We start from the raw sequence: 27,823 nt of genomic DNA, 5'->3' as shown, positions 1-27,823 counted from the left end.
TGTGGCCTCTCTAATCTGACTTTCAGCAGTACCTTTGCTAGAAGAGGTAGTGGAGGGAAGGCATACACTGTTAATGTTTTCCAACTGAATGAGAGGGCGTCCACTTTACAAGCTAGTGGATGGAAGGTCCTTGTGCAAAATGTGCTTGTAATTGAACCTGGTAAGACAGTGCAGTGTTCCACAAGGTCATTGCTTGCCTGCATAGAGGGTAGGAATGTGTGCCCCCTTGCTTGTTTATGTACCACATGACTGTGGTATTGTCAGTCTTTATTATTAGTTGTCCTGGGTGTAGAAGGTCTTTGAAAGCTGTTAGGGCATTCTGTACTGCTAGCATTTCTTTTTGATTGATATGCAGATGCCGCTGATCTGTAGTCCATTTGCCCTGAATGCACTGCCCTGCCATGTGTGCTCCCCAGGCATAGTCCAATGCATCTGTTGTCATAGTTTGCCTGGCTGTGGGTAAGGTGAAAGGCTGACCCTTGTTGAGGTGACATGCCTGTGCCCACCATAGAAACTCCTGTTGAAGGCAGGGAATGAGTGGTATCATTGTTTCCAAGCTGTGGCTGTGCTGAGTCCATACACTTTTCAGGTATCATTGCAATTTCCTCATATGCAGTTTTGCAAATGGTATTAGTAGTATGCAAGATGCCATGAATCCCAAGGCCTGCAGAATTTTTCGTGCAGGGAGTTGTGTCTTTGTTGCCATTATTTTGAAATATTGAAACAGCTGTCGTTGCTTGTCTGGCGTGAGATAAGCCATCTGGGCCGTTGTATTCAAGCTGGCACCCAGGAATATTATGTTTTGTGAGGGCACTAGTTTTGATTTCTTTTCGTTTACTGTGTACCCTAGGCAACTTAGAAGGTGTTTGACAAATGCCAGATGCTTTAAAAGAATGTCTTTGCTTTCTGCTTGAATAAGGCAGTCGTCCAGGTATGGGTATATTTGAATTCCTCTTTGTCTGCAGTATGCAATTACTGGTGCCAGGCATTTTGTGAAAACCGTGGGCGCAGTAGATAAGCCAAAGGGCAGTGCAGAGAATTGATAATGCGTTGAACCTGCAATGAAGCGGAGATATCTTCTGCAATTCTGTCTGAAAGGGACATGCAGGTATGCCTCCTTGAGGTCCAAAGTGACTAGCCAAGCATTCTTGCCCAGCATGGGAAGAAGCTTCTGTAGTGTTAGCATCTTGAATTTTGGTACTTGCAGATAGGTGTTCAGAACTGAAAGATCCAGAATGGGTCTCCATGCTTTGTCCTTTCTTGGGACTAGGAAGAGTCTTGAGTAAAATCCTTGTCCTTGCTCCTGTGTAGGTACCTGTTGAATGGCTCTCATGTTCATGAGAGCTGTAATTTGTTTTTGTGCTTCTGCCCATTGATTTGGTGGCAGGTTTGACATTCCTTTGATCCTTGGTAAGGTATGAAAGTGGAATCTGTATCCTTGAGAGACAATGTTTAGAACCCATCTGTCTTTTGTGATGATGTGCCAGTTGTCTGAAAAAAATGCTAGTTTTCCTCCCAAGGGAGTTGCCAGGAGAGATTTGCTTGGTAGTTTGAGGATAGAGTCATTGTGTTTGTCTTCTGCTAGCTTGGGGCCTGTCTTCTCCTCCTTTCTGGGTAGCAGAACCCCATTGGCGAGGTTTGTAAGGGCCCTGTGACTGACCTCTGCCCCTTGGGCGTCTGTATTTGCCCCTCTGTGATCTGTCTGAAGCTGGAAAGGACCAGTTTTTTGTTGCCCAATTTCTGCTGAAACAAGGGGGTTGTACCTGCAAAAAATCCTTGACCGTTTGCATAGACTTTGCCTTATCCTCCATTTTCTTTAAAACCTCTTCTGCTTTGACACCAAATAATACATCCTGCTGTAAAGGTGCATCCAATAATTTTGCTTTAACATGGTCAGGGAGGGTTTATTCTTTTAACCAAGCATGTCTATGTATGACAGACTCAGCAACAGCTGCTCTACAGGAAGCTTCCAATGAATCAAATCCGCATTGTAAAGTATGTTTGCCCACCTGTTCAGCTGCATGCAACAGATCCTGCATTTCCTTGAATTCAGGCAGTTCTGAATGTGTGCTCATTTTTTGTTTTAACTGAGACATTAGGAATTGTTGATATTTCAACATGTGAAACTGGCAATTTAATGCTCTCATAGCCAGAGTAGCTGAGGTGTATATTTTCTTTCCCCATCTATCTAGGGCTCTGGAATCCCTTTCAGAGGGCACAGGATTTTTAGCCATAGCAGCTTTTGCTCCCTTAGGACCCTGGGAAATTGTTTCTAGGTCAGCTACAGGGCTTTTATAAAGGAATTTGTGTGAGTCAGGTACTCTGTAGTATCTGTCTGGCTTGGCTTGAACAGGAGGAAGGGAGTCTGGATTTAAGCTAGACTCCAAGTAAACATCATCCACAATATCTAGAACAGGAGGGATAGCAAGAGGTCTGTGCTGGGGTAGTAAAAGGAACTCTCGTAGCCTTTTCTTAGAATCTGAGTAATCCTGGCCTTCCCAGTGGAAATGTTCCCTCATGGTATGTAAAGTTTCCCCAAAGGAGTAGTCTTCAGGGGGAGATGCTGAGGGAATAGAGTCTTCAGCATCAGAATCTTCATAAGGTGGAAAGGTGTAATCCTGTTCCTCAGAAGAACCTGAGGAGAGAGAAACCTGGTTAGAGGATGCATAATCCTCCTCATGTCTTGGTCTTTTATCAGGAGGGGGATGGGAACCCCTGATAAGGGTAATCAAATCTTCAGCCATCTTAAGCATCTATTTCTTAGGCATGGGGCCTTGAACTGTACACTGATGTACAGTTTTCTTTGGTATTAAAGGAGTTTTAAGTTTAGCATAAGATTTAATGGTGAGTGTAGTCAGTCTGAAGACACCTTCTGTAACCGAAGGTGTTTCTGTTGCACCGGTGTCTAGTTCTGCTGCGGTGTCGGTAGATGGCTGCGTCGGCCTAGTAGACTCCGCATGGGAATCCGCAGCTGTCTGGGGTTCCAGCTCTGCAGTCGTCAGGGGCTGCGTAGGCGCCTCACTGAAAACCTGAAAACCGGAGAACCGGCGACAGGCCCAGCTGAGACCTCTGTGTCTGGCTTATTCCTAAGCTTCCTGTCCTTATCCTTGCATTTTATATGAATGGCGGTCGTCGGCTGCTCCGACGGCATGATATAATTAAATTTCTTACCAAAGTAATGCAGTGTGAAGTCAAAACGGCGTTTGATAGTTCGTTTATTAAACCTAGCGCAAAACTGACAACCTGTGACGTCGTGGTCTGGGCCTAGGCAAGGAATACAATAGGAATGGAAGTCCTTATGAGGTATTTGCTTCCCACAAGAAATGCAATTGTTAACTTTTTCTGACATCGGGCTGAGGCAAGAAAATGTTCCCCAATGGGATACTTAGCTTTATTGAAGACTTCGGACTGAAATTCAAATCGAAAATCTCAGGTGTCGGCCGACCGGCACTTGCGAACTGCTTCTGCTTCGGGCACTGCGCGGCAAGAAAGACTGAAAAAAATGGCATCGGCTGCCTCTTATATACCCCTGGTGCACTGACGTCAGGGAAGAAGCAACAGCAACCGACGCCAGACCAAGACTTTGGAATTTGGGCCGACTGCGGGACCGCCTGACGGCAGGATAACCCAAATGTGATGACTGCAGCAGGGTAACACGATGAACATCAAAGAAATAACCATCAAGGTCATGGGGAAGGAGGGAGGGAAGGTTGCTGACAAATGAAGTCTAACTACTCAGATAGAACGTCATGGTGAGTACATAACGTCTTTATCTGAAGTAGTTAACTTCATTTGATCATCAACCTGTGGGAGAGTCCCCAGCTACCTGAAATCTTGGGAGGCCCTTAAGGAAGGATATTCCAGAACACTGCAAAGCCAAAGGAAGCCCTTCCTCTAGACACCAAATCTAGCTTACAATGAGTAATAAAGGTGTGAGAGGAGGCCCAGGTAGCTGCTGAGCAAATATCGTCCAGGGAAACTCTAGACCAGAATGCAGCAGAAGTAGCCATAGAACGGGTAGAGTGAGCATAAATCCCTTCTGCTGCCATTAATCCAAGTTCTTTATATGCTTGTAAAATATAAAGTGAAATCCATTTAGCGAGAGTCACCTTTGAAACTGGTTTTCCCAAAAAGGGTTTAGCAAAGGAAATGAAAAGCTGATAAGATTTATGGAAGGGTTTGCGCCTATGCAAGTAAAAATGGAACTGCATGTGAACATCCAGCAAATGAAGTTAGTATTCTCCTTTATTTTGAAAATTAGGGAAAAATACAGGCAAATTAATAGACTGATTAAGAGTTGACTCCGAAGCAACTTTAGGAAGAAAAGTTGGGTTAGTCCCGAGAGATATCCTATCCTTGTGAAAAACTAGTTATGGGGGTTTCATACATAGCGCCTGAAGCTCAGACACTCCCCTGGCTGAAGTAAGGGTGCAACTAAGGCCTGAAGAACCAAAGTAAAATCCCATGGCAGGGAAGGATTTTTGATAGGGGGTCTCAGAAGAAAATGTACCTTTCACAAAGGTCTTGCAAATTCTGGCCGCAGCTAGGGAACCTGAATTTTCCCCTACATGAAAATGGGAAATAGCCGCCAGCTGGACTTTCACTGTGGAAGAGCTGGCCTCTTGTCGGAAAATATGAGACAAAAAAAGTCTAACACCGCTAGAACTGGAGCGGTAAAAGGATCCAGATTTCTCTGCGCAGCCCAAATGGAAAAACGTTTCCATTTACTACTACAAACTTTTCTGGTAGAGGACTTGTGTGCCGCTACCAGGATGGATTTAACTGGTGAAGAGATACCGGGAGCCCTGCCAACTAATGGAACCGGAGCAACCAAGCTGTGAGCTTGAGGCTGTTCAGATTCGGAGGAAGAATTCCCGAGGGATGACGAATAAGATCCGGAATGGGATGCAAGCAGGGCGGAGTTAGAAGATGAGACCGCAGGCAAGGGAGCCAAACATGACAAGGCCAGAATGGGGTATGAGGATAACTCTGCTCCCCAACAGACGAGCTTTCTGTAAGAATTTTGTCATGAGAGGAAGCGGGGGATACGCATAACGGAGACCAGGTGGCCAAGCATGGACAAGGGCGTCTCTGGGTGCTTCCCCTGTAGGGGGAATCAGAGCAAAAACCTAGCTGCACTTCACATTGGACGGCAATGTGAAGAGATCGCAGCAAGGCTGACCTCACCTGAGGAAGATCTGTTCCGCTACTTAAGGGTTCAGAGACCACTTGTAAGGCAAAAGGATATTCCTGCTCAATTAGTCTGCCAAAATGTTGGACCGACCCAGGATGTGCATTGCTATCAGAAAGCGGTTGGTGAAGATCGCCCATTCCCACACTCTCATGGCCTCTCGACAAAGTGGATAAGACCTGGTTCCCCCTGTTTGTTGATATACCAGACCACTGACATATTGTCTGACTGGATCGCAATAGTTCCTAGAGGAAGAGAGGTATGAAGGGCCTGCAATGCTAAAAGGACTGCTCTCATTTCTAGAACATGTATATGCAGAACGGTCTCACTCGGAGTCCACGTGCCTTGGACAGTCCTGCCTGAACAATGCCCCCCCCGACAACCTAAGCGGAAGGCGTCCGTGGTCACCATGGCTTGGGGCGGAGGCATAACAAAGGGGCGTCCTTCTTGCAGATCCTGGGATTGAAGTCACCACATGACAGAATTTTTGCACAATTTGCTCAGAGGAATCGGAAAGTCTGGAGACCGATGTAGAAGAGACCACTGAACTTGTAACGTCCACTGTAACACTCTCATATGCAAATGTGCACAAGGAACCAGACTTATAGCTGCTGCCATGGACCCTAGGGCTCTCAGGACTAACTCTGCTGGGGGTGAGGAGACTGAAGGAGCGCCAATACATGAAGGGCCAGTCTGTGAAGTCTGTCTGGGTTAAAAAATATCCTGGTCTGAAGAGAATCTATTCTTGCCCCTATGAAGTCTAGAATTTGAACAGGTTGAAGGGAAGACTTCTTGAGATTTATTGTGATACCCAGCCGAGGCGACAACTGAAGAAAGAAATTTCTGGCTAGTACAAGTTGATGCCTGGTGGAGGCAGTGAGAAGCCAGTCGTCCAGGTATGGAAAGACCTGAATGCCCTGAAGCCTCAGGTGGGCCACTACAATTGCCATGATCTTGGTAAACACCCTGGGGGCTGTGGTGAGACCAAAGAGTAGGACCCTGAACTGGTAATGACCGTCTCCTAGCCGAAAACAGAGGAACCTCCTGGATCGCCTGTCCATCAGGATATGGTAGTACCCATCCTTGAGGTCCATCGAGCACATCCAGTCTTCCTCCTGCAAGAAGGGCAGGATGGATTGTAGAGTGACCAACAGGAACTTTTCCTTGGCAATGGACAGGTTCATTGTGGATAGGTCGAGAAGTGGCCTCAAGTCCCCCGTCGTTTTTGGCACCAAAAAGAACCCGGAATAGATGCCTGACCCGGACTGGTCTAGGGGCACTTGCTGGATTGTTCTTTTTTCTAGCACCTTTCTTATTTCCAAAGCTGCTGCCTACCTTTGAGCGGGTGGGACATCCGGGAGGCGCCTTGTGTACAGGGGACTGTTTATGAAGGGAAGAGAAAAGCCTCTGGCTATTATTCAAAGCACCCAGCGATCTGACGTTATGGACTCCCACTGGGCTAGGTGCCTCAAAAAACACCCCCCGACTGTCTCCAGAGAGGAGCAGTTGGGCAACCCCTCAGGGGTGCTGCATGGGTCAGTCGGAAAAGGGTTCCTGTGACCCGAAGTTCTTGGTCCCTCTCTGCCTCTGGGCCCGCGTCCACCTTGTTCCCCTCTGCCTCTGGGAGAGGAGGAGTCCAGAGCATTCCAGGACTGCTGAGATTTCCAGAACCACAGCTTCTTTTGCCCTTGCTGGTTCCTGGAGAAGGACCTTTGAAAGTTAGAGAAGTGGATCCCGACGGCTGACCGTTTTCCCATCCTTCTCACTCTGGACAAGCGTATCTCCGATGGTCTTCCCGAACAGGGCAAACCGTCAAAAGGGGCATTAGTGAAGGACGCCTTGAAAGGTTCTCAAAATCGCAAAGCCGGAGCCAGGAATGACGCCTCATGGCAATACCGGACCCGGCTGCCGTAGTGGCTCCCTCAGTGGCGTGAGAGAGTAAACACATGGACATATTTGAAACAGACTTGGGAGTGGCCATACGAGTCGAGAATGTCCGTTTATCTTCGGCCGAAATGGATTCTAGGGGAGACTCAGCGTACTCCTTCACAAGGTCACGCTGTAGTCTAATTACGTGGGCCATGTAATCAGCGCCCTTATAGCAAAAGTAGCTGAAGCAAAAGTCCGCTTTCCAAGATGATCCATCACTCTGGATCCTTGTTCGGGGGATGGATCGAGGAATTTTCCTGGGCGAGTTCCTTTTTGGTGGCCGCCGCCACCACCATGGCATCAACTGGGGAACCCTTACGCCAAGTGGGCTTGTCCACAGGAGGGCTCTATACCTTGTCCGTTTGGGTATTGGCTCTAAAGTGTCCGGTTCCTTCCAGGCTCTGGTGGTAATGAGGTCCAACAGAGGGTTGGCCGGGGGGGGGGCACCCAAGAGGTAGATGGGCCTGCAAATGCTTCCATAAATACCAACTTATCTGAGGAAGTTTTTTGGGCAGACCAACCCCCCTCTGGCAAAGAATTTCCATTATGTCTCTGAAGGAGACGTCTTCAGGGGGTAATATGGGGGAACCTTCCCCTTCCTCCAAGTCGGTATCTTTAGTGAGGGAGTCTATGTGCCTCCTTTTGCACTGACATTTCCGAAGGGCCTCCTCGGGGGGACTCTCCAGGGAGGGCTCGCAAAGCGCCTCGTATTCCTCAAGGGGAAATGTCTGAGGTGTATTGGACACAGGTTGTCCCTGGGAGGACTTAATGATGGAAGACGAACTCAGTTGTGAGGGAGCAGGGGCGGACTCTTGAGGAAAGAGTGAGGTGTCTCGATCCTTCAGAGAGAAACCTCTCCACAACGTCGAAAGCCAAAGGGGAACCGGCTTCCGTGAAACTGGTGGTCTGGGTAGCCGTGCCCCTCGGGTCCAACGAGGGGATCGGAGCCGAGGTTGGAACAGCCGGACCCAAGGAGATGGTATGCCCCAACAACAACAATGCCAACGACACACTCATCACCTCAGATCCGACGCCCAGATCTCGGCTCTGAGAGCTTGGATCCGACAATGGATCCAACAGGCTCGAGGGCATGGCCGGCGTCGCGATAGGAGGGACCATCAGCGGCGAACGCCTGACTCCGGGGCTCCTCGGATCCATGGACTCCAAAACCCGAGGGTGGATCGGAGAAGGAGCTATCAGGGCAAATGTTGGAGCCGAACTCCCCGCTCTGGCTGGGGGGGGGGGGGAGCCAGCAACACTCCCATCTGCAATTGAGTTTGCAGGAACCTTCTCATCATCTGGTCCATACCTGCTTCAGAGAGGCTCCTTATGGATCTTCAAGGATGCCACCAACACCGGCAGGGAGGGTTGATGCAAGGACATCCTCGAAGCGGGCCGAGCCTCCGGCTCTGGGGAGAATCGGGCAGAACTGAGCCGAGGGGAAGACAGCCTTGCAATCTTTTCTGGTGTTGAGATCACCTTAGCGGGGGGGGGGGGTGACGGATCCGAGTCCGCTTGCCTCTTGCGACCCCTTTCCCTGTCTCTATCTCTCTCTCTCTTTTTCTCTATGTTTTTCTTTCCTGGCCTCTCTCTCTCCCTGTTTAGAGGTGGGAGTGGGAGTCCCGGACAGGGGAGGAGGGCCAGAAGGCTGAACAGTCACAGCCATGACTAAAGATAATGCTGTAGAAGTAGTAGCTGACTCAGCGGGTAAAAGACCCGCCAGAATCAGCTTGGTCCTGCGATCCCGTAGGGCCCAGGGTTAAAAGCTTCACAAATCTTGCAGCCGGATGAAAGATGGGGAACCCCAAACAAACAACGCACAGAGTGTGACCATCGGCCGGCGACAGCTTATGACCTTCCGACATAACTAACTTAGACAAGCTAAGTAATCAAGCACGCGCACACACTAAGGGTGGGAAGGGGAGGCCTACACAGACAGAAAGTTCGGAAACCTTTCTATACCACTACACTATTTATTTATTTATTTATTTTTTTGAATGCAAAACCTGGGGAAAATAAGGACAGGGTTTTTAAGTGTTTTAGCACTCAAAGGAACACACACAGACCGAAAGTCACATGAAAACCTAACGAACCTGCCTGGAGCTCAAGAATCCCGTGCTAGAGAAGCCGCGACAAACGAGATGTGAGGATTGGAAGAAGGTTGCAGTGTAGTATCGGTAAGGGGGAGGAGCTTGGAGCTCGGATCTTTAACTTGGTAAGCTGCCGGCTCGGATCCGTATCGGATCCGGAACTCACAGGTTGATGATCAAATGAAGTTAACTACTTCAGATCGTATTTTTCCTACAAGATTTTCTAAAAAGGGAACTATTAATAACACCATCTGATAACTTAATCCTTACATCTAAGAAGTCCACAGTAGTATGTGACTAATGCAGAGCAAATCTAAAACAACCACTAGATAACTCTAAATAATGAACAAACTTTAATAAATCAGCTTCTGGGCCCTTCCACAAAATAAAAATGTCATCCACAAAATGTCTGTAGTACAACAACTGTGTGGAGAAAAGATGTTCAGAGAGGACTACCCCACGCTCCCATTCCGCCAACACAAGGTTGGCATAACTGTTGGCGCAGGGAGTCCCCATCGCAACACCCACCCTTTGTTTGTATAAATGATCATTAAATAAAATACATTATTCTGTAAGACCAACTCCATTATAACACCAATACATTCAATCAACTCAACAGGATAGTCAGTAATGGTAATAAGAAAATTCTTCAGATGCATAACCCATTTCAAGGGGTATGATGGTAAATAAAATCTGAATATCCATGGTGACAAGCATAGTCTGTTCTAAAAAAAATACCATGCTCCCTTGCAAAATCATCCAGGGTACCGAGAAAATGTTCAGTGTCCCTAAGTACTGCGTTGGCTTTTTTCCAAAGGTTTTTTCAAATGGTGTTCAGTGAAAATAGAAATAAATTCTGTTGCCCAACCTCTACCTGAGACAATTGGGTGAAGGGGTGGGATATGTAGCAATTTGTGGACTTTAGGAAGGCCATGAATAACAGGTATTAATGGTTCAGTAACCAACATGAAATCATAATAATTTTTCTCTGTAACACATTCCATTAACAAAACAAAGATTCTCATGAACATTACTCACAATTCTTTTAAAATTACTGATAGTTATACATTCATAAGTAGCAGCATCATTCAACATAGAAAACGTAACTGAATTCTAGTAAGCAGAGTCAAGAACTACAATAGATCCACCTTTGTCAGCAGGATGGAAAATTAAATTACCACTGGCTTTTAACTCATTTAACGTCAAAAATTCATCATGAGTCAAGTTATAAAATCTACCTTTAGATGCATCCATCTTAAGCAATTCACTCTCAACAGTCTTTCAAGGACAGGATGCATTAATGGCATGTATAAACTTGGCCGTTTCAAAAATGCAGGTGCTGCCTGCTGTTCACCAAACGCTAATTTTAAAGCTACATGCCGTAAAAAAAGTTTAATGTCTAATACAATGTCTTTAAAAGGTATTGAACGTGATGGAACAAAGCCAATACCTCAGAACGTCTCATTTACATACTGATGATACTGAATTTTATGAAGCTATGGATCTTTTAAGTAATGATTTTTTTGGCTAGGGTCTATAAGCAGCATGATTTGAATATCAACTACGATAATGTAATCTCTTTGAGACCTAATAGAGGCAAACCTTTCTTTAATCGCTCTAATATGCCTCAGAAATCTACTGTCATTAATTCTGCTAATAATAATGTTAGACTTTCTTTGCCTTATGGTAACAACATGCATCGTGTTTGTCAAACAGTCAATAAGCTTTGGCCCATATTACTTTCAGATGATAAAATTAAATCTATTGTTGGGGATAAGCCCAGTTATATTTTTAAAATAATTTCTCTCTTAAGAGACAGCTTCGTTATAAAACTACATCTAAACACTTTATGCTCTTACCTCATTCTATGTGGGGAAAGCTATTAGAATGCTTAAGGAACTAATTCTCCAATATACGGGTGATATCAGACGTAAAAGCATACTCAATGCCCTGGCCAAGCATATTTCTAATTTTCCTGGACATGCTTTTGATTTTATTGTGCTACAACTTGTTTATTTGAATAAAAGACATGGTGATTTTAAAACAAGATTAGAAACTGTAGAAACTAAATGGATCATTAAATTACAGGCTGATAAGCAGCCTGGCTTTAATGTATATGTGCCTTTAAAGCCTTTACTTAGAAAATACAATATACATCAGTAACTGGATTTATATAATGATTGGTGAATTGTCTAATACGTTGTATTATTTAAAGGTTTTTGCAATACCTTATGTGGATCTGATGAAGCACAATATGTGTGAATGCACTTATCATGTGTATTAAAAAATATTTTAGTTTTTAGCCTTGGTGGATGCTTGATTTGTTTGTTTCACAGTTAAAATATATTCACTTAGCCAATCTACAAAGAAATTACAGTGAATTACGATCTGTCTGTAAATAAAGTTCCCTGATGTAACGCACTTCTTTTTATTTCCTTTCTTTCTTCCTTTTTCATCATGTAATTATCTATGCTGCCTGACATCTCTTCTTAAATATGTTCCTTATAACTCCTTCCAGCATCACCCTACCAGAAATAATCTTGTATCGCTTACATCTCTGAACTACCTACAACCCAAATCTAGTCCACGTGTACTGTGGTCTCCTCAGCTCTTCACTTTTTTTTTATTCATTTTATAACTTGACCGTTTCATGTCTCCTTGACTTCTAGTGACAAATCAAATACCCTTAAGATTGGCATTCCTTCTCCTTTTGCAATAACTCTCTCTCTCTGCAGTTCACCTTGTCTTCCATAATCTGGAGAAGTTGGAAAGTCTGATATGTTCATCTCTTGACTTATTTTCTCACTACATCCCAACCCTCAATACCACACAAGATATTCACCAAAGAATTCCAACTATGGTCTAAGACATCCAATCTATGCCACTTTCCATAAGCAAATCAGCAACACATTTACAGTCTAATGTCCTTATTGGGGCAGGTTTTGAAAAAGTTACTTTCTGTGGAGGGCTATGCCCCCTACACTCCTGCTATGCACAATAATTAACTTGGGGGGGGGGGTCGCTGTGTTTCTGGTCAGGAAGAAAGCCCCCTTCTCACCAACCTTCCTCCAGTGGCTACATTTTCAGCCTTACTCGTCTGATTTGTTTCTATTCATCATTCCAAGTACAGACTTAAATTATTACTGATTACCGCTCTTTTCTCATCACATCAGAAAAAAATTCGCAATAGTAACCATTGTTGCCTCACAGTGCTTGGTTATCCAGTTCACTTCTCAGCTGGAGTGCCTTTGGTCTGGAATCTGCACATCATCCCTGTATCCACGTTTTTTTTTAATGGGTAATGTAGTTTCCTTCCACACTCGAAGGGTGTGCTGAGTGTGAACTTGAATTGGTGATCATAAGCGTACATGTCATGAGCATGTGTACATCCTAAAATAGGATGATGCACTTTTCAGGACTCATTTCACTATCTTGTACTGAGTGTAGGATAGGTTCTAGTTTTAACGCTACCATGAACAGGTTATCAAGGAGTGAAAGAATGAGTGCTCCTTATCTGGTCATGTCTCCATTCTAGTTTAGTGTAGAAAGCAGTAGTAAGCATTTTGCATTGTCCTATAAGAATACAGAGTGAAAATGATCACATGGTTTTCTTTAGGTTCACCCCTATTAAGTCTTAGTTGACTTGACTTTCAATTTCGCAGCCCTATTCTGAAAGTTCATCGGCATTAGTTTGTTCAAGATTTTGAGTCACTGCCTACCCCTGTGGCACAGAAAGACAAAGCCCTGACTGCAACTGAGACCACATGTGGTTCATTAATCATAAAGAAATGGGAGCAGCCAGGCAGGAGCAGATGACTTTAACTAGCCGACACCAGCTCACTCATCCTAAAGGGAGGGAAGTCATTAGACCCACCTGCCATTGGGTGGATAAGCTTTTCACTTGTAGTGGCTGGTGCGGTCAACATGGAGTTCTTCTCTGCAGAACTGTTAAACGAGAGAAGGCATGCATACATGCCTCTGCCTATTCCTGACCAAGAAGTAACTCCGAGTCCACAAATGGACCATGTGAGTGATGGGCACGCCACTCGTCAGGACCTAAAAGCTGGCTCAATTCCTACCACCTAATTTTCTTAATAAAATAAACAGATGGGCTTGGTTAGGCTCCCAGAGGAGGAATGAATGGTTCAAGTGGGTGCAAATACAGCAGCCATCATGCAGACCATAGGGGGCAGATTTGATTTATCAATAAAGCTTTGGCAGAGTAAAAGGTCTAGCACAATATTTTTAGGTCATGTGGATACTTAATGCAGTATTAAGCTCTGCAGACTTGGGTTTAAGCCACACCACCACAAAGGGGTAAAGAGTTCCACAAGTTGCAGGTTAGGCTCCTTGTGTTCATAAGATCATAGGAAATTCAAGATAATAAAGCATTGTGACACTTTCATCTTGTCAGTACCCACCCTTAGACTGTAGCCCCTCTCTCGAGGAAGACAAGGCCAGTCAAGTCTGGGGTGATTTGAGTTCACCCATCCAAATGTCCAGGTCCCTTCTGACGGATAAAATGCATCATACTGCTTAATTTGAAGACATCTGGTTCAGGACACTGGAGGAGGTGCTGCCTGATAAACTTCTCTCCTCTCCGTGTTTTATTTATCTGCTGAAGTAGATTTACGCCCCTGGTTCTGGTATTATTGGAGACATCTGATTTGTAGAGCTGCAAGAGAACCAGGACAATTGCAATCCTAATGGCATGGAAAGCAAGGCATAGATTTCTCCTCAAGAGTCTACAAGATAGTGAATAAAGGGACAATTCTTCCAGTTTTTTGTTTTTTTTTGTTAGCTCAGGGTCTTTAGTGCAGTGATGATCTTAGTTAGGAACCTATGGGGTCATTCTAGTTGCATGGTATGTGTAACTCAGGAACAACCCAAAGGGGTGTTAGTCAAAAACTGTTTCATGGCCTTTTTAAATCTGAATATTCCTTTAGCTATTAGCAGAGCTAAGTAGAAGGATTTCATGACTACTGTTAACATGAGATAATCAAAAGAAAACCAACTCATGTTCCAAGGTCTCTGACAATTTTATTTAGAAGTGAGGTACTTTTGCTTTTTTTTTGTCAGTGATCTGACTACCACAGGCTACAAGCTACGCTTTATGCAGACTATTCAGTTTTGCTAAGTTCTAGTACATAAGACATTGGGGCCTTACTGAATATACTGAGATCAGACTCCAAACAATCTGGAAAAAAAAAAAAAGAACTAAGAATCAAGACTTTCAAAGTACCAAATGGTAGTAAGTCAAAGCTCTTGCTTTTCTGTCTAAAAATTCACTAACAGGCAAGGGAAACAAAACAGAAAAATGCACATGTAAATATGGCCTTTCATCTTAAAAAGAATGCACTCAAGACCTACTTTGCCCTGTAGGAAAAAGAAGATGCAGTGTTAATTAAAAGCAGTTTGCCCAATGGGTTAGTGATAGAGAGAATTTAATTCACAATCACTTCCAGCTTAAATTCAGTGCAACTTCTGTGAATAAAGTTAGCAGCTGTACTGTTCAGTAACAGATTTATCAGACGTCTATCAACTCTATACATCTGACACATCTACCCAAGACTCCTATGCTTCAGCTCTGACCACCTGGTGAGATGGAAGGGGAGAAAGTAGGGATTGAGGTATTCTTGTGTTTCCATGCTTTCTTAATTATTTTGAGCCAAGCTGGGGCATGGAGGAGGTGGATACCCCCCTCAGTCATCTCCAAAGACAGGCAGTCAGGGGTGGATTCAGGACTGCTATGATCCACAGCTTCCAGCTTCCCAAGAACCAACCGGTACACTGATGCAACAGGGAGTGGGGGTGGGTGGTTGTTGGGTTCCAGGTGCCTCTTTCTGTTGTAGCTGCAAGTAATGCCTGAACCAGTGTCACCTCTGGCTTATCTGTGTTTTGGCAAAGGAATGCTGGGTGAAATGAAAATATATTCCTGCAGTCATAAGAGTCCTATCTCTCTCTCATCTCCTTCAGGTCATACAGCAAGTGGCTTTTAAATGAAAAGTCCTGAAAAACTGCTTCAGTCTCCTTAATGAATACAGGCAAACAAAAGACAATAGTGCTAATAAACAGCTATCCTAGATACTGCAGATTTAGTGGCCAATGAATGCCACAGAGACCACAAGGTTGCTTATTGTTATGCAAGTGGAAGCTTAAGCCAATACAGTGTCCTTCAAGTAGCCCCTCTGCCACACACTGCATTTCATTCATTAGGTTCCTCTGAAAATACAGCATGAGGCTGACGTAGTTCAATGTCTTAAGTGTTAATGTGGAGGACATGAACACTCCATTCCAACCTTTGCCTGCTGTATTTTAATCTCCATTGAAAGAGGATTAGATGGATGGATGGATGGATGGATGGATGAACAGCATCACTGTGATGAGTAGGTTTCCTCCTCACGCTGCAGAAAATAGAATGTTAGGCTCTGAAATTGCAGCCCATAAAGGACACTTCCTGTGATGTCTGAAAATCTGCTCATCCTTCTGTGGAAATGGGGCCACAGTACCAGGATCAACTTAGCAATTCTGGTATCTACTGGGGGGAAAGTACAGTTTTGTACCTACCATAAATGTAGATGTCCGAACAGGATAGCATCTGCAGTCCTTACAAATGGGTTGTCCTGTCGTCAGGCAGCCCTTCGGTCGGCCGGATTCCAAAGTCTGGGTCTGGCCTCGGCTGGTGTCGCACTTCACCCGACGTCATCTCTGCTGATCTTCGGGTATAAAGGCATCAGCCGACGCCATTTTCCTCAGTGTTTCTTGCCCCAGATGCCAGTTGCCCTCTTGGATAGCTAAATTTTTGGGTAAATGCCAATGTTTCCAAAAAAGTAGAAGGCAAACACAAAATAAGCATGTATGTACATATATACAAACAAATACACCATAAGAGATCCCCCCCAGCTAGCTATTAGGTGGGCAAATACCCTAGGAGTACCACAGAGGGGAAGGAGGGTGGGTAATCCTGACTGCAGAAGCTATCCTGTTCGGACATCTACATTTATGGTAGGTACAAAACTGTACTATGTCCTTCAAGGATGCATCTGCAGTCCTTACAAATGGGTAGAATACCATAGCCAAACTAGGGGAGGAGGAAGAAGAATTATGGTGTAGTTAGGATCCCTTGCAAAACAGCAGTGGCAAACCCTGCTCGGGATCTAGAGTATAGATGTAAGTTATAATGCTTGGCAAATGTATGCACGGAGGTCCAAGTAGCCGCCTCAATAATGTCCTTGGTAGCCACTCCTCGTAAGAAAGCTGTGGTAGTGGCTGTAGCCCTTGTAGAATGAGGCCTTATGTTCTGTGGAATTTGATTTCCATGGTAGGAGTAACAGAATCTTATGCAATTTCCTATCCACTTGGAGATTGTCTGTTTGGAAATTGCTTTTCCTTCCCTTCCTGTTGCATAAGCTACTAGAAGCTGGTCAGTTTTTCTATTGCCCTTGGTTCTGTCCAGATAGTAGCGCAACTGTCTATGTACATCCAAGGTATGCAGCAGTCTTTCCCCTCTGTTCTGTGGATTGGGAAAGAAGGTAGGTAGGTTGATAGCCTGGTTTAGAGACACTCTGGATACCACCTTAGGCATAAATGTAGGATTAGTTCTCATGGATACTCTATCTTGATGGAAGATTAGGAAGGGTTGTACTGCCATTAAAGCCTGTAGTTCTGAAACCCTTCTTGCTGAAGTAATTGCCAGTAGGAAAGCAGTTTTCCAGGATAGGTGTTGAAGATCTGCTGTTGCTGCTGGTTCGAATGGAGGGAGTGTCAATTTTTCTAGCACAAAGTTCAAGTCCCATGCTGGTAATGGTGGTTTCCTAGGAGGTTTTACATTCTTAATTCCTCTCAGGAACTGCCTGAGTAGAGGATGTGAGAAGACAGGGGATCAAGCTGTATTCTGCAGAAATAGCTGATGCATGTATCTTGATGGAGGAATAGGACAGGCCTGTATGGAGAAGCTCTGCCAAATACTCCAGGATGTTGGCAATATCTACCTTTGACACATCTTTCCCTCTTTCAGTACTCCAAATGACAAACCTTTTCCATTTTCCTGCATAGTTCCTTCTTGTTGAAGGTCTGCGGGCCTCAAGGATAATGTCTTTAACCCTTTGGGATAAATCTGGGTTAGTTGCTCTTATGTAATGTTCCAGGCAGTCAGTTGCAGAGTTTTCAGGTTTGGATGCAGGATGTTGTAGTCGCTCTGAGTTAACATCAAAGGAATCAGGGGCAGTGTCCACGTTTCCCCCCGAGACATGCTCCTCAGCAATGGATACCAATGTTGTCTTGGCCAATTTGGAGCTATCAGAATTATCCTTGGACGTTCCTCTTTGATTTTCAGTATTACCTTGTGCATCAAAGGAAGGGGTGGAAATGCATATGCTGTCAGGCCTTTCCAACTGAAGGATAGAGAGTCCACCTTCCAAGCAAGTGGATGGTATGTCCTTGTGCAGAATTTCTTGAGCTGGTGATTGAGTGGGGATGCGAATAGGTCTATATGTGGCCTTCCCCATCTCTTTGTGATGGCCTTGAAGATGTCCGGGTGTAGCATCCATTCGTGAGCATCCGAGGTAGTTCTGCTTAACATGTCTGCTAGGATGTTTTCTTTCCGGTACAAATATTGCCTGTAACTGAATGTTGTAGCTCAGAGCCATATTCCATAGGTCCAGAGCCATTCGGCATAGGGGTATGAATGAGTGCCTCCCTGTTTGTTGATGTACCACATGACTGTGGTGTTGTCTGTCCTTATCAATTGGCCTTCTTTGAGGAATGGTCTGAAATTCTGGATTGCTAGTTTTACTGCCAGCATTTCTTTTTGATTTATGTGCAGGTGCAGCTGATCTGGAGTCCATAAGCCTTGAATGCACTTGTCCAGCATGTGGGCCCCAACCGAGGTCTGAGGCGTCCGTTGTGATGGTTTGGCTTGTTTGAATGTTGTGGAAGGACAAACCTGGGTTTGACTGGCATGCCTGAGCCCACCATAGGAACTCTTGTTTCAGGCATGGGATTAGTGGTATTTCGGTTTCCAAGCTGTGCCTGTGTTGAGACCATAAATTCTTTAGGTACCACTGTAGCTTTCTCATATGCAGTCTGGCATGGGGACCAGGATTATGCAGGATGCCATGAAGCCCAAGGCCTGCAGTACTTTCCTTGCTGTTAGTTTGTTCTGCTTTGTTAATGCCAAGAAGTAAAGAGGAAGTTTTTCTTGTTTTTCTGCAGTTAGGAATGCCATCTGTTTTACTGTGTCCAATTCTGCACCCAAGAATGTTCTTGTTTGGGATGGTATCAGTCTTGACTTTTTTAAATTGACTATGTATCCCAGGGCTTGTAGTAAGCAAATGACTCTTTGTAAGTCTTGTGTCAGCTTGCTTTTGTTGTCCGCTTGTATCAGGCAGTCGTCCAGGTATGGATAAATTTGGATTCCCTGAAGCCTGCAATGAGCGATTACTGATGCCAGGCATTTCGTGAACACTCTGGGCACAGTAGATAAGCCAAAGGGCAATGCTGAGAATTGATAATGCTCTGATCCTGCAAGAAATCTGAGGTATCTTCTGCAATTTGGTCGTATGGGGACGTGCAGGTATGCCTCCTTGAGATCTAGAGTTACCAGCCAAAACTCCTTGCCCAGCATGGGAAGAAGTTGCTGAAGGGTCAGCATTTTGAATTTTGGAACAATGATGAATGTGTTTAAGGCGGACAGGTCGAGAATAGGTCTCCAACTTTTCTCTTTTCTTGGTACTAGGAAGAGTCTGGAGTAAAATCCCTTGCCCTGTTCTGTAGGTGGTACCCTTTCCACAGCTCTCATCTTTGTTAGTTGAGCTATTTGTTTTAGAGCTTCTGTCTTTTGATTTGGTGGTAGGTTTGGCATTCCTCTTTTTACTGGTAAGGTGTGGAAATGAAACCTGTAGCCTTGGTCTATAGTTTGCAAAATCCACTTGTCTCTTGTGATATAGTGCCAGTTTTTTGAATATAAGGCTAACTTTCCGCCTAAGGGTGCTGATATTTGTTCCCTGGTAGGCGGTGTGAGAGCCAAGTCACTGTGATTGTCCTGTTGCAGTGGTAGTGGTTGTATCTGTGCCTCGTTGGTTATTGCCTTGCCACTGGCGCCCTGTAGGCACCTCCTCTGGATTGATTTCTGCCTCTGGAACGCCTATTCCTGCCTCTCTGAGTTTTAGAGGAGTCTGGAAAGGACCAATTTTGGAAGGCCAGTTCCTGCTAAACCTTGGGGGCTGAACCTGTAGGAAATCTTTAACTGTTTGTACAGATTTTGCCTTCTCTTCCATTTTCTTCATTACTTGTTGGGCAGGAGAACCAAATAGAATGACCTTATCCATAGGAGCATCTAATAGCTTTGCTTTAACATGATCCGGCAAGACCTGTTCTTTCAACCATGCATGCCTTCTTATAACTGTGCCAGTCATGGCTGATCTAAATGAAGCCTCCAGTGCATCATAGCCACATTTTAAAGAATGGTTACTAACCTGTTGTTATTCACCATTTCTAGAACATATTTCTTATCTAAGGAATCATCAGAGGACAGTTTCTTAGTTAACTGATCAAGCATAAACTCTTGGTATTGGATCATATGAAACTGACAGTTCAAAGCTCTAGCTGAGAGAGTAGCAGAGGTGTATACTTTTTTACCCCATCTCTCTAAGGACCTGGATTCCCTTTCAGAAGGGAGAGGATTTTTCGCTGAGGTCGAAGCTACTGCCTTAGGCCCCTGGGAGATAGTCTCAGGATCTGCAAAAGGAGCCTTGTATAAGTGGTGATGAGTGTCTGGTACCCTGTAAAACCTATCGGGCTTGGCAGGGGCTGGAGGCAAAGTATCAGGAGCAGTGCAAACATCATTAAATGCATCATCCACAACAGGAAGAACTGGAGGTATAGCTAAGGGCCTATGTTGCGGTAAGTGTAAAAATGTCCTAAGCCTTTTTCTTGAATCTGAGAAATCTTGTCCCTGCCATTGGAATTGCTCTCTCATGGCATGTAAGGTTTCCCCAAAAGAAAATTCCTCTGGTGGAGAGGCAGAAGGAATAGATTCTTCAGCATCGGAATCTTCATAAGTAGAAAAAGGAGCCTCTGGATGGTCTGTATTGTCTGTATCATCAGAAGAGTCATCTGAGGACACTGGCTCAGGGGGCTCTGCTCTAGGTCTCTTTTCTGGAGGTTGAGAGGCCCTGTCTGGGTGAGATTGGGATCCCCTTATTAAAGAGATGAGATCCTTTGCCAGAGTAAGCATTTGGGAACTGGAACTGGGCCTGTGAGAGGGGGGCTTAACAGGCACAGACTTAGCAGTTTTGGCTGCTTTAGCCCTGGCAAAGGCCTTTATAGACAAGGCTGCAGGAGGCCTAGCAGCACCACGTGCTGGGGTAGAGACCTCCAAAGGGATGGTGTCCGATAATTCTGGAGAAACCACATTAGTAGGCAAAACTTCAGAGGCCGATTCAACTAGGGTAGAAGGGGCCTCGGTAGTAGTCATGGATTCGGCTGTAGATTGACCCGTTTGCTCGGTTTCGGCCGAAACCGAGACACTCGCGGTTTGCTTAACTGTGGTTTCGGCCGAAACCGCGGACCGCGAGTGTCGGTCCTTTTCTTTGAGTTTTTTAACAATTTGAGAAGTCGGAGGATCCGACGGCATAATGTACGCAAAATCTGAGCCGAAAAACTGTTCAGCAAACTCCGACCGACGCCTAAGCGTTCGTCGGTTGAAGGAAGCACAGGCTAAACAAGCTGCTACGTCGTGGTCTGGGCCTAAACAAGGTAAGCAGTAAGAGTGGAAATCTTTATGAGGTATTTGTTTCCCACAAGTTAAATAGTTATTCACTTTTTCTGACATCGGCTGAGGCAAGAAAGAGTCCCCAACGGGGTACTTAGCTTTTTAGAAGTCTTCGAAGTATTCGGTAGTAGTAATCTCTGGATCTGACTGACCGGCACTTGCGAACAGCTTCTGCTTCGGGCGCCACGCGGCAAGAAAGACTGAGGAAAATGGCGTCGGCTGATGCCTTTATACCCGAAGACCAGCAGAGATGACGTCGGGTGAAGTGCGACACCAGCCGAGGCCAGACCCAGACTTTGGAATCCGGCCGACCGAAGGGCTGCCTGACGACAGGACAACCCATTTGTAAGGACTGCAGATGCATCCTTGAAGGACATCAGGACCAAGCAGAAGGATTACTATGACATACAACAGGGTTCTTGAAACAGCTTTTGCTGAGGGAGGGATGCATTCATAGGATAGTTATCTCGTTGCTACTATATCTGTAGAGCTTCTTAAAACATGGGGTAATTAACAGGAGAAATGTTACACTCTTCCTTCCCCCACTCTCAGTCTGAGGATTTAGGTCAGGTTTCAAATGCTAAGTCTCTGGAAGACATTTTTTTTGTTTCTCTATGGGATGACAGTGACAGACTCAGAAGAGGCTAGCGTTTTCTTGGGCAGAAATCTGAGCCTGAAACCCCAGCAATGAAATGTAGAGTGGAAAAAAATGGAAAGCCGATGTGGGAATACTAGTAGGGCATCCTGGAAGAGTAACAGACAGCTGTATGAATGGGCTGACTCTGTAAGGGTACCTATACTTTCCTTTGGTAAAGCAGCAGAAACTTGTGTATATGGCATTAGGAACACTGACAACTGCATATGTAATGCCTGGTAAGCCACTGCTGATACAAATGAAATAGGGAAGACTGGGTAGACCAATGCAGGTGGAACCCATTTTGGTATCAATGATGCCAGCAAAATCAAGGTTTGTAAACATGGGAAAACACTAGCATCAGTAGAACAGACATCCACCCTAATGCAATGATGCCAAGGCAACTGGTGGCAGGAAAAAAAAAGCCTAAATGAGTTAGGGGTAGGGCTGTTGCCTACACCCACAAAACAAGGAAAACAGGTTCTGACTAGAAGAAAGTGTATCAAATAGTCTAAAAATTTAAAGCTAATGCCAAAAAGTGCAATCAGCAGGGGGTCAACACTGAGGATATCCTAACTGGTGGGGAAGATGGCATCACTGCAGCAGAATGGGAAAGAGGGACGGCCCACTGGCAGAATTGGTGGGTTCTACACTATTAAGAAAGGCTAAAATTGACTTGCTCAAATGTTCTAAACTCTCATTTACCTTAATACAGGAAGACAGTGGACTGACCAACTGTTCCTACCCGAAGTACCACACTTTTACTCGCATGCTTAAAATCAATTTTCTTTAGTTTCTAGCTAAAAAAGTCAGTCCGTTTAAGAAACATGCAGTTACATTTTCCTCTTTGTGCTTATTTCTTTTTCCTTCTTTACGTCATCTGGAAGGGACGGAGTAGCAAAGTAAGAAGTTGAGATTTAAAAGGAAGAGAGTGTCAAGGGGCAATGCCAAATCTCAAGTGAATTCAGCCTTTCATTCATAAGAAAATTCTTGAGGGCCTTTCGGATGACTCTTCACAACACACCTAAAAATAAATCCAAAAAGAGTAGTTGTGTGTTGAGATGTCTCAAGCAGATCAAGCACTTGGTGTGCTTAACTATCAATATGCTGCATTTGCTTTACACAGGCCAGGTACATTTTATTGCAAGGTGGAACGGGAACTCAGTGTTGCAACAAAGGATGGGCCTAGACCCAACTTCAGAAAACAAAGGCGGAAGAGCTTCTTGGCAAGAAAAAAACAAAGTGCAGATAGCTGATTAGGTAAAGAGCATTAAGCAGGTTAGTCCTAACCCAAATCAAATAATTTCTTCAAAAACCTTCGAACTTTGAAAAGCAGCCTGGGGCAGTTTTTCCCTCTACATAATGAAAGCTTTAATGATGGAAAAGAACTGAAGACGGGCATAACTAAGCAGTGCATTGTGGGATGGAAGCAAAGTATGCAGCCTGGGAAATTTCACATGCCAAACATTACTGACTCCAGGACAACAGTCCTGTCAGTACCTGCATAAAACCTCTTCAACATCAGATCAATTTATAGGTTCATAGGCGTGTACTGGGCTAATGGCCCTGGAGTCTTTATAAGCCTAGCCCATAGGATTACCCTGGCATCATGCCACCCGACCTTAGTTCCCAATGTCTCTGTCGAATAGAGCCACTGGAGTGATCCCCGGGGAGAATTTTCTATTTCCCATCCACTCATCAAGATTTGTCTTGAAGAGGGCCAGTGAGGTGCTCTGTTTGACAAGTACGGGAACTCTATTCCATAGCATGGGCAGTCACTGGGTTATGAACCTGTCCCTCCAGCTTGTTCTGTTGATTGTGGTAATGAAGTTGAGGTCTCTGGAGCGTGTGGTGAGGAGAGATTGGGATTTATTTAGATGTAGCATTTCTAACACAGCTGGTTAATTAATTAATTAGCTAAAAGAGAAGAAATGTAGATGTTCACTAAAATCCAAATTATATTATCCTAAATACAGCTTTCCTCAACCCACGTCATAAAACATTCAGGTAAATCTAACTGTGAATAACTACAGTCCAATTGTATGACATAGCACAATAAATCCTTGCAAGTTAAAACCTTATATAAAATCATATTTAGCAAACAGGACAGACTGACAGATTATTAGCTGGTAAAACATTTTCATAATGTTTTGAGAAAGCCACCATTTTTCAACAGTCACACTTCTTACAGTTTGGAATAAACTTGTATTAAACCAAAGTATTAATAAAATTATACTTACATTGTCCATTCCAAAGCTCTGAAGATCATGTACTACAAAACAAAACATTAAAACATTATATAACAGTAATACGTTAAGCAAGTTAGCATTCTGTTAACATGTCAGAACTACATCAAATGTTGTAGACTGTTTATTTAAAGCAGCTCAGAAGAAATGTAGCCTTTTGTTTTCTGGAAGATATTCATTCTATATTTGCCGGTTAACAGGGTGAAACACTGGACATTTTCTTAATACTAGTTTTCCCCTACACCTGCTATCTGGTTGCCAACCATGGATGCCCATGGGAATCATCATTCAGACAGCAACATTTATTTTTCTGTTAGGGCCCAATTCCTTCCTTTACCAGCTGATGTGTGCATAGCCACATTTGTAAGCCCTCCTCTTCTTTCATCCTACCATCTCCTTTTTGTGCATGCATGGGTATGCACACATGCCACCTTAAAGGCCAGTGTACAACTAAAGTTGGTACAGACAACAGCACGTCCCTATCCCATGCACTGGCACTGTACATCTAATCACCAATGGGTATCAGCAGTTCAACAGATCATAGCATTTCCCTCCACCCAAGATGAAACCGCTTACATTAGCTTCTCATTCCTATCCTCCCCAGCCAGCCCCTGCAGTTAATAGTCAAAAGGTGATTCCCAGGCCCTCTGAGACATGGTCAGGAATCTATCCATCTATACCACAAAGCCTAAAATACAGGAAGAGTTACAGCTTTATCCAAGGTCATAAGGGAACCACTGGCCAGCTGGAAATAATTGGGCAACTAGCCAGTGTTCTAAGAAGCACACACATACTGTGATTAAAAGGACAGCTGTCAACAATTCTTTGGGTAAGTAAAATAGCATAAAGTTTTGGCAACTACATAATTTTCCCTTTTAGCTATATACACTATAAAACAATTCAATGAAAAAATGTTTGTTTAGAAAATTTTATCTCACACCAAAAAACTGGCCATCATGTCAAGTAACATTTGAGTACCTTACAAGTTGATGAGGAGCTACAAGTACAACATAAGCAACACATACTGTACAGTTATCTGATTTATTTTAACAGCAAACTTCAAGACACACAGACTACTGCAGCAGATTAAACATGGGTGCATAGCCGGCCTTAGGCATAGGCTAACTAGGTGGCCGCCTAGGGCGCCGCTATAGCAGGGGCACTTTTTCAGTGTTTATTTGGTGTAAGTAGAACAGGATGGGGGCACCACGTGGTGTGGTGGGGGTGCCGTGGAGCCCTTTTGCCTAGGGCACCAGTCGATTTAAGGCCGCTCCTGCATGGGTGGCTATTACAATTGGCTATTTGTTGGCCTTTACTAGATTTGCCCCAGTAACTATGTTCTTCTGCATAAGCAGGCATTTTAGACCAGTACCTGCTCTTCTTAGGCAGCCTAAAGAGTGGCAAAACACCAAGCAGGGCTTGACCTCTGCAGCAAGAATACTCTGCAGGTAGTCTGTAGTACAACTACATATGGATATAATACCAATACTTATTTTAATGACATGCGCGTCAGAAATTAATTCTAAACAGGAGCAGATGCTGTGAAATGCACATGCTACAAGAATCATTCTTGAAAAAAAACTCCTGTTACAGTGAATACCTTGCGCATCTGTACTACCTTACTATGAAAAGGACTAATGCAGTGGGTTAACACATTTGGTCAGAATTCAGGACAGTAATTTTCAGCCTGATTAACAATGGAGACGAAGTAATTATAATACCATACAACAACTCTTCCAAACTGCACTTTCATCTACAGAGTTTGACCAGCTTAAGGTGTTAAGATGTTTTCTTAACAATAGTCTACATGTATTTGGTTGATAGTCAAATGATCAATCCTGATTCCTTAACTGTGCGCTTCACTGAAAGGGTCTTCTACGACCCCAGTCACATTATGCAGTGGCTTCATACCCTTTCATGGTGTTTTTCCTCCCCTATGGTTGTGCAACCATGAAGTCAGTACATTTAAGATAAAGAGGGTTGCAGGGAGGGAAGACTGCCCTCTTCAAAAACACTCTTTCAGTCTTATGTTATGTGGTATTTTGGGAATGTTGTGTTGCTGACTGTAATCAATAAATGGGAGTTGACATTTCACTAGGAAGTGTTACATTTAACTGTCAACAGAAGACTGCTTCACAAATGTTTTCAACCAATTTATTTTAAAAACACCTAGATGAGCCTGCTGCAAAGCTATTAGAATAACCTATAGCTGCACCCAGTCATAGGTTCACTGGTACTCTTTAAGCATACAGTCAAGGAGACCATCAAGATGCTCAGCTACTTAATATGCAACAAAGTTTAGAAGATTCAGGATCTTTGCCTGGAAGTGTTTACATAGTTATTTTTATACCCAAAGTAGACTCCAAAGAATTTTTCCTCAGGTGGATAGCAAAAGCTGGAGATGTGATGGGCAGGAAACAGGTAGCTGGGAACATTTTTTGGGAGTGTAGTGAGCTGGCAGACTTTAGGGATTCTTTCCAGACTGCTCTGTCGGAGATGCTGGGTGAGCAGACTGGACTGACTGGGGAGATGATTTTTTCAGCTATGATACAGAACTGGAATTGCCTAGACCAGTGATGGCGAACCTTTTGAGGTCAGCGTGTCAAAAATTTGGAAAATGTCTTTCTTGACACTGCTGGCATAATACCACCCCCCGTGCGAACAAAAGAGAAATGATTCTTTACATATTCATTTATTTAAAAAATACAGTACAATCATGTGTGCTGCTATGTATTATAAAAGTATAAGAAAAATCAGTGACTTACAATAGAGAAAACAATATCTGCACTGATAAATGGGCTTAAGATAGTGCACCAAAAAATTACCCAACTTTTAAAAGTAATTTTGAATTGAAGTGAAAAAAATATGGAACACACTGCATTTGATTTGATTAACATCAATTAATGACTTTTATTGCGATGTTTTAATAAATAAGTGCAGGGTTACACATTTCTTGTATTTTTGTTCATTCATTTTCTTTGGTAACATGGGTGTTGGCGAATGCTGGTGTGTCACCCCAAAATGTCGTGGAGTGTCATAGGTTTGCCATCACCGGCCTAGACATGATAAAGCCTTGATGAGTCTAGTTATGGTGGCTGCCAAAAAAGCAATTAGTAGAAAATGGAAATCAAAGTCTAAACCAACTTTATTAGAAGTAGTGAATACAGTAATGGAGACAAAACAACTGGAATTGGGATCTTTAGAAAAGGGAAGGAGCAAACTACAAGGAAAAAAATGGAAAGTGTGGGAACAATATATGCAGAGAAGGAACGAGTTTTAAGAGGCAGGATTTAAATGAGCCATATGATGCTTAACTGACAATGACTGGATAGATTATAAGTGATGCATAATGTTTGCAACTACAGTTGTTTCAATGGTGTCTGTGATGTATAATTTTTGCAACTAAAGTGGTGTCAATGTTGTTTGTTTTTCATTTATATACATGTAAGACTGCCTATGTCATACATGATAATTTAATAAAGATAGTTATTGGGGGGGGAAGCTATGCAACTTCATTCTATTACTGATGGGAGACTAGCAATGCCCTCCAATAAAGGCTTTTTTAAGGTTGCTAAGAAAGGACACCACTTTATATGTAAGGGCGACCTGTTTCACAAATGGGAGATATGCTGGGCTAAACAGCTGTCATGCCATTAAATGAAGATAACGTGGTAGAACATGTTTAGGTCTCTAGAGTAGGGGCATTCTTTATCACTGGTTCTACTTGGGTGAAGGAGATCAAAGATTAATGGGTCATTCATAACATAGGAGGCTAAGCACAGATCACTCCTCAAGAATCTATACAACATTGGGATTTTAATCTATCGAGAATCTACTGGTACTGAGACTAAACATAAATTTTGGTGAGGAAACATTGAGGTTTCTTGAGTTGATTAAGCCGAATAAAGAGGTACATGCCAAATGAGGCACTGTATTCAATAATGGGCTTAATAAAGGTGT

At 43.8% G+C, this 27,823-nt stretch overlaps 1 protein-coding gene across 1 annotated transcript in view; it reads right to left on the bottom strand.

Annotated features, from left to right (window-relative positions):
* The window catches only part of ERGIC3 (ERGIC and golgi 3), a gene marked incomplete in the record, with an annotated part of 681,165 nt that overhangs the window by 237,215 nt on the left and 416,127 nt on the right, over positions 1-27,823 (bottom strand). Inside the window, 1 exon segment of the mRNA XM_044090101.1 lies at positions 23,858-23,889. Coding sequence (XP_043946036.1) covers positions 23,858-23,889 — 32 coding nt within the window.

This window comes from Protopterus annectens, chromosome 12.part0, assembly GCF_019279795.1.
Source record: "Protopterus annectens isolate FY-2018-M chromosome 12.part0, PAN1.0, whole genome shotgun sequence".
Taxonomy (NCBI): domain Eukaryota; kingdom Metazoa; phylum Chordata; order Ceratodontiformes; family Protopteridae; genus Protopterus; species Protopterus annectens.
Note: the sequence above shows the minus strand (reverse complement) of the source record. Positions and strands in the feature narration are given on the sequence as shown.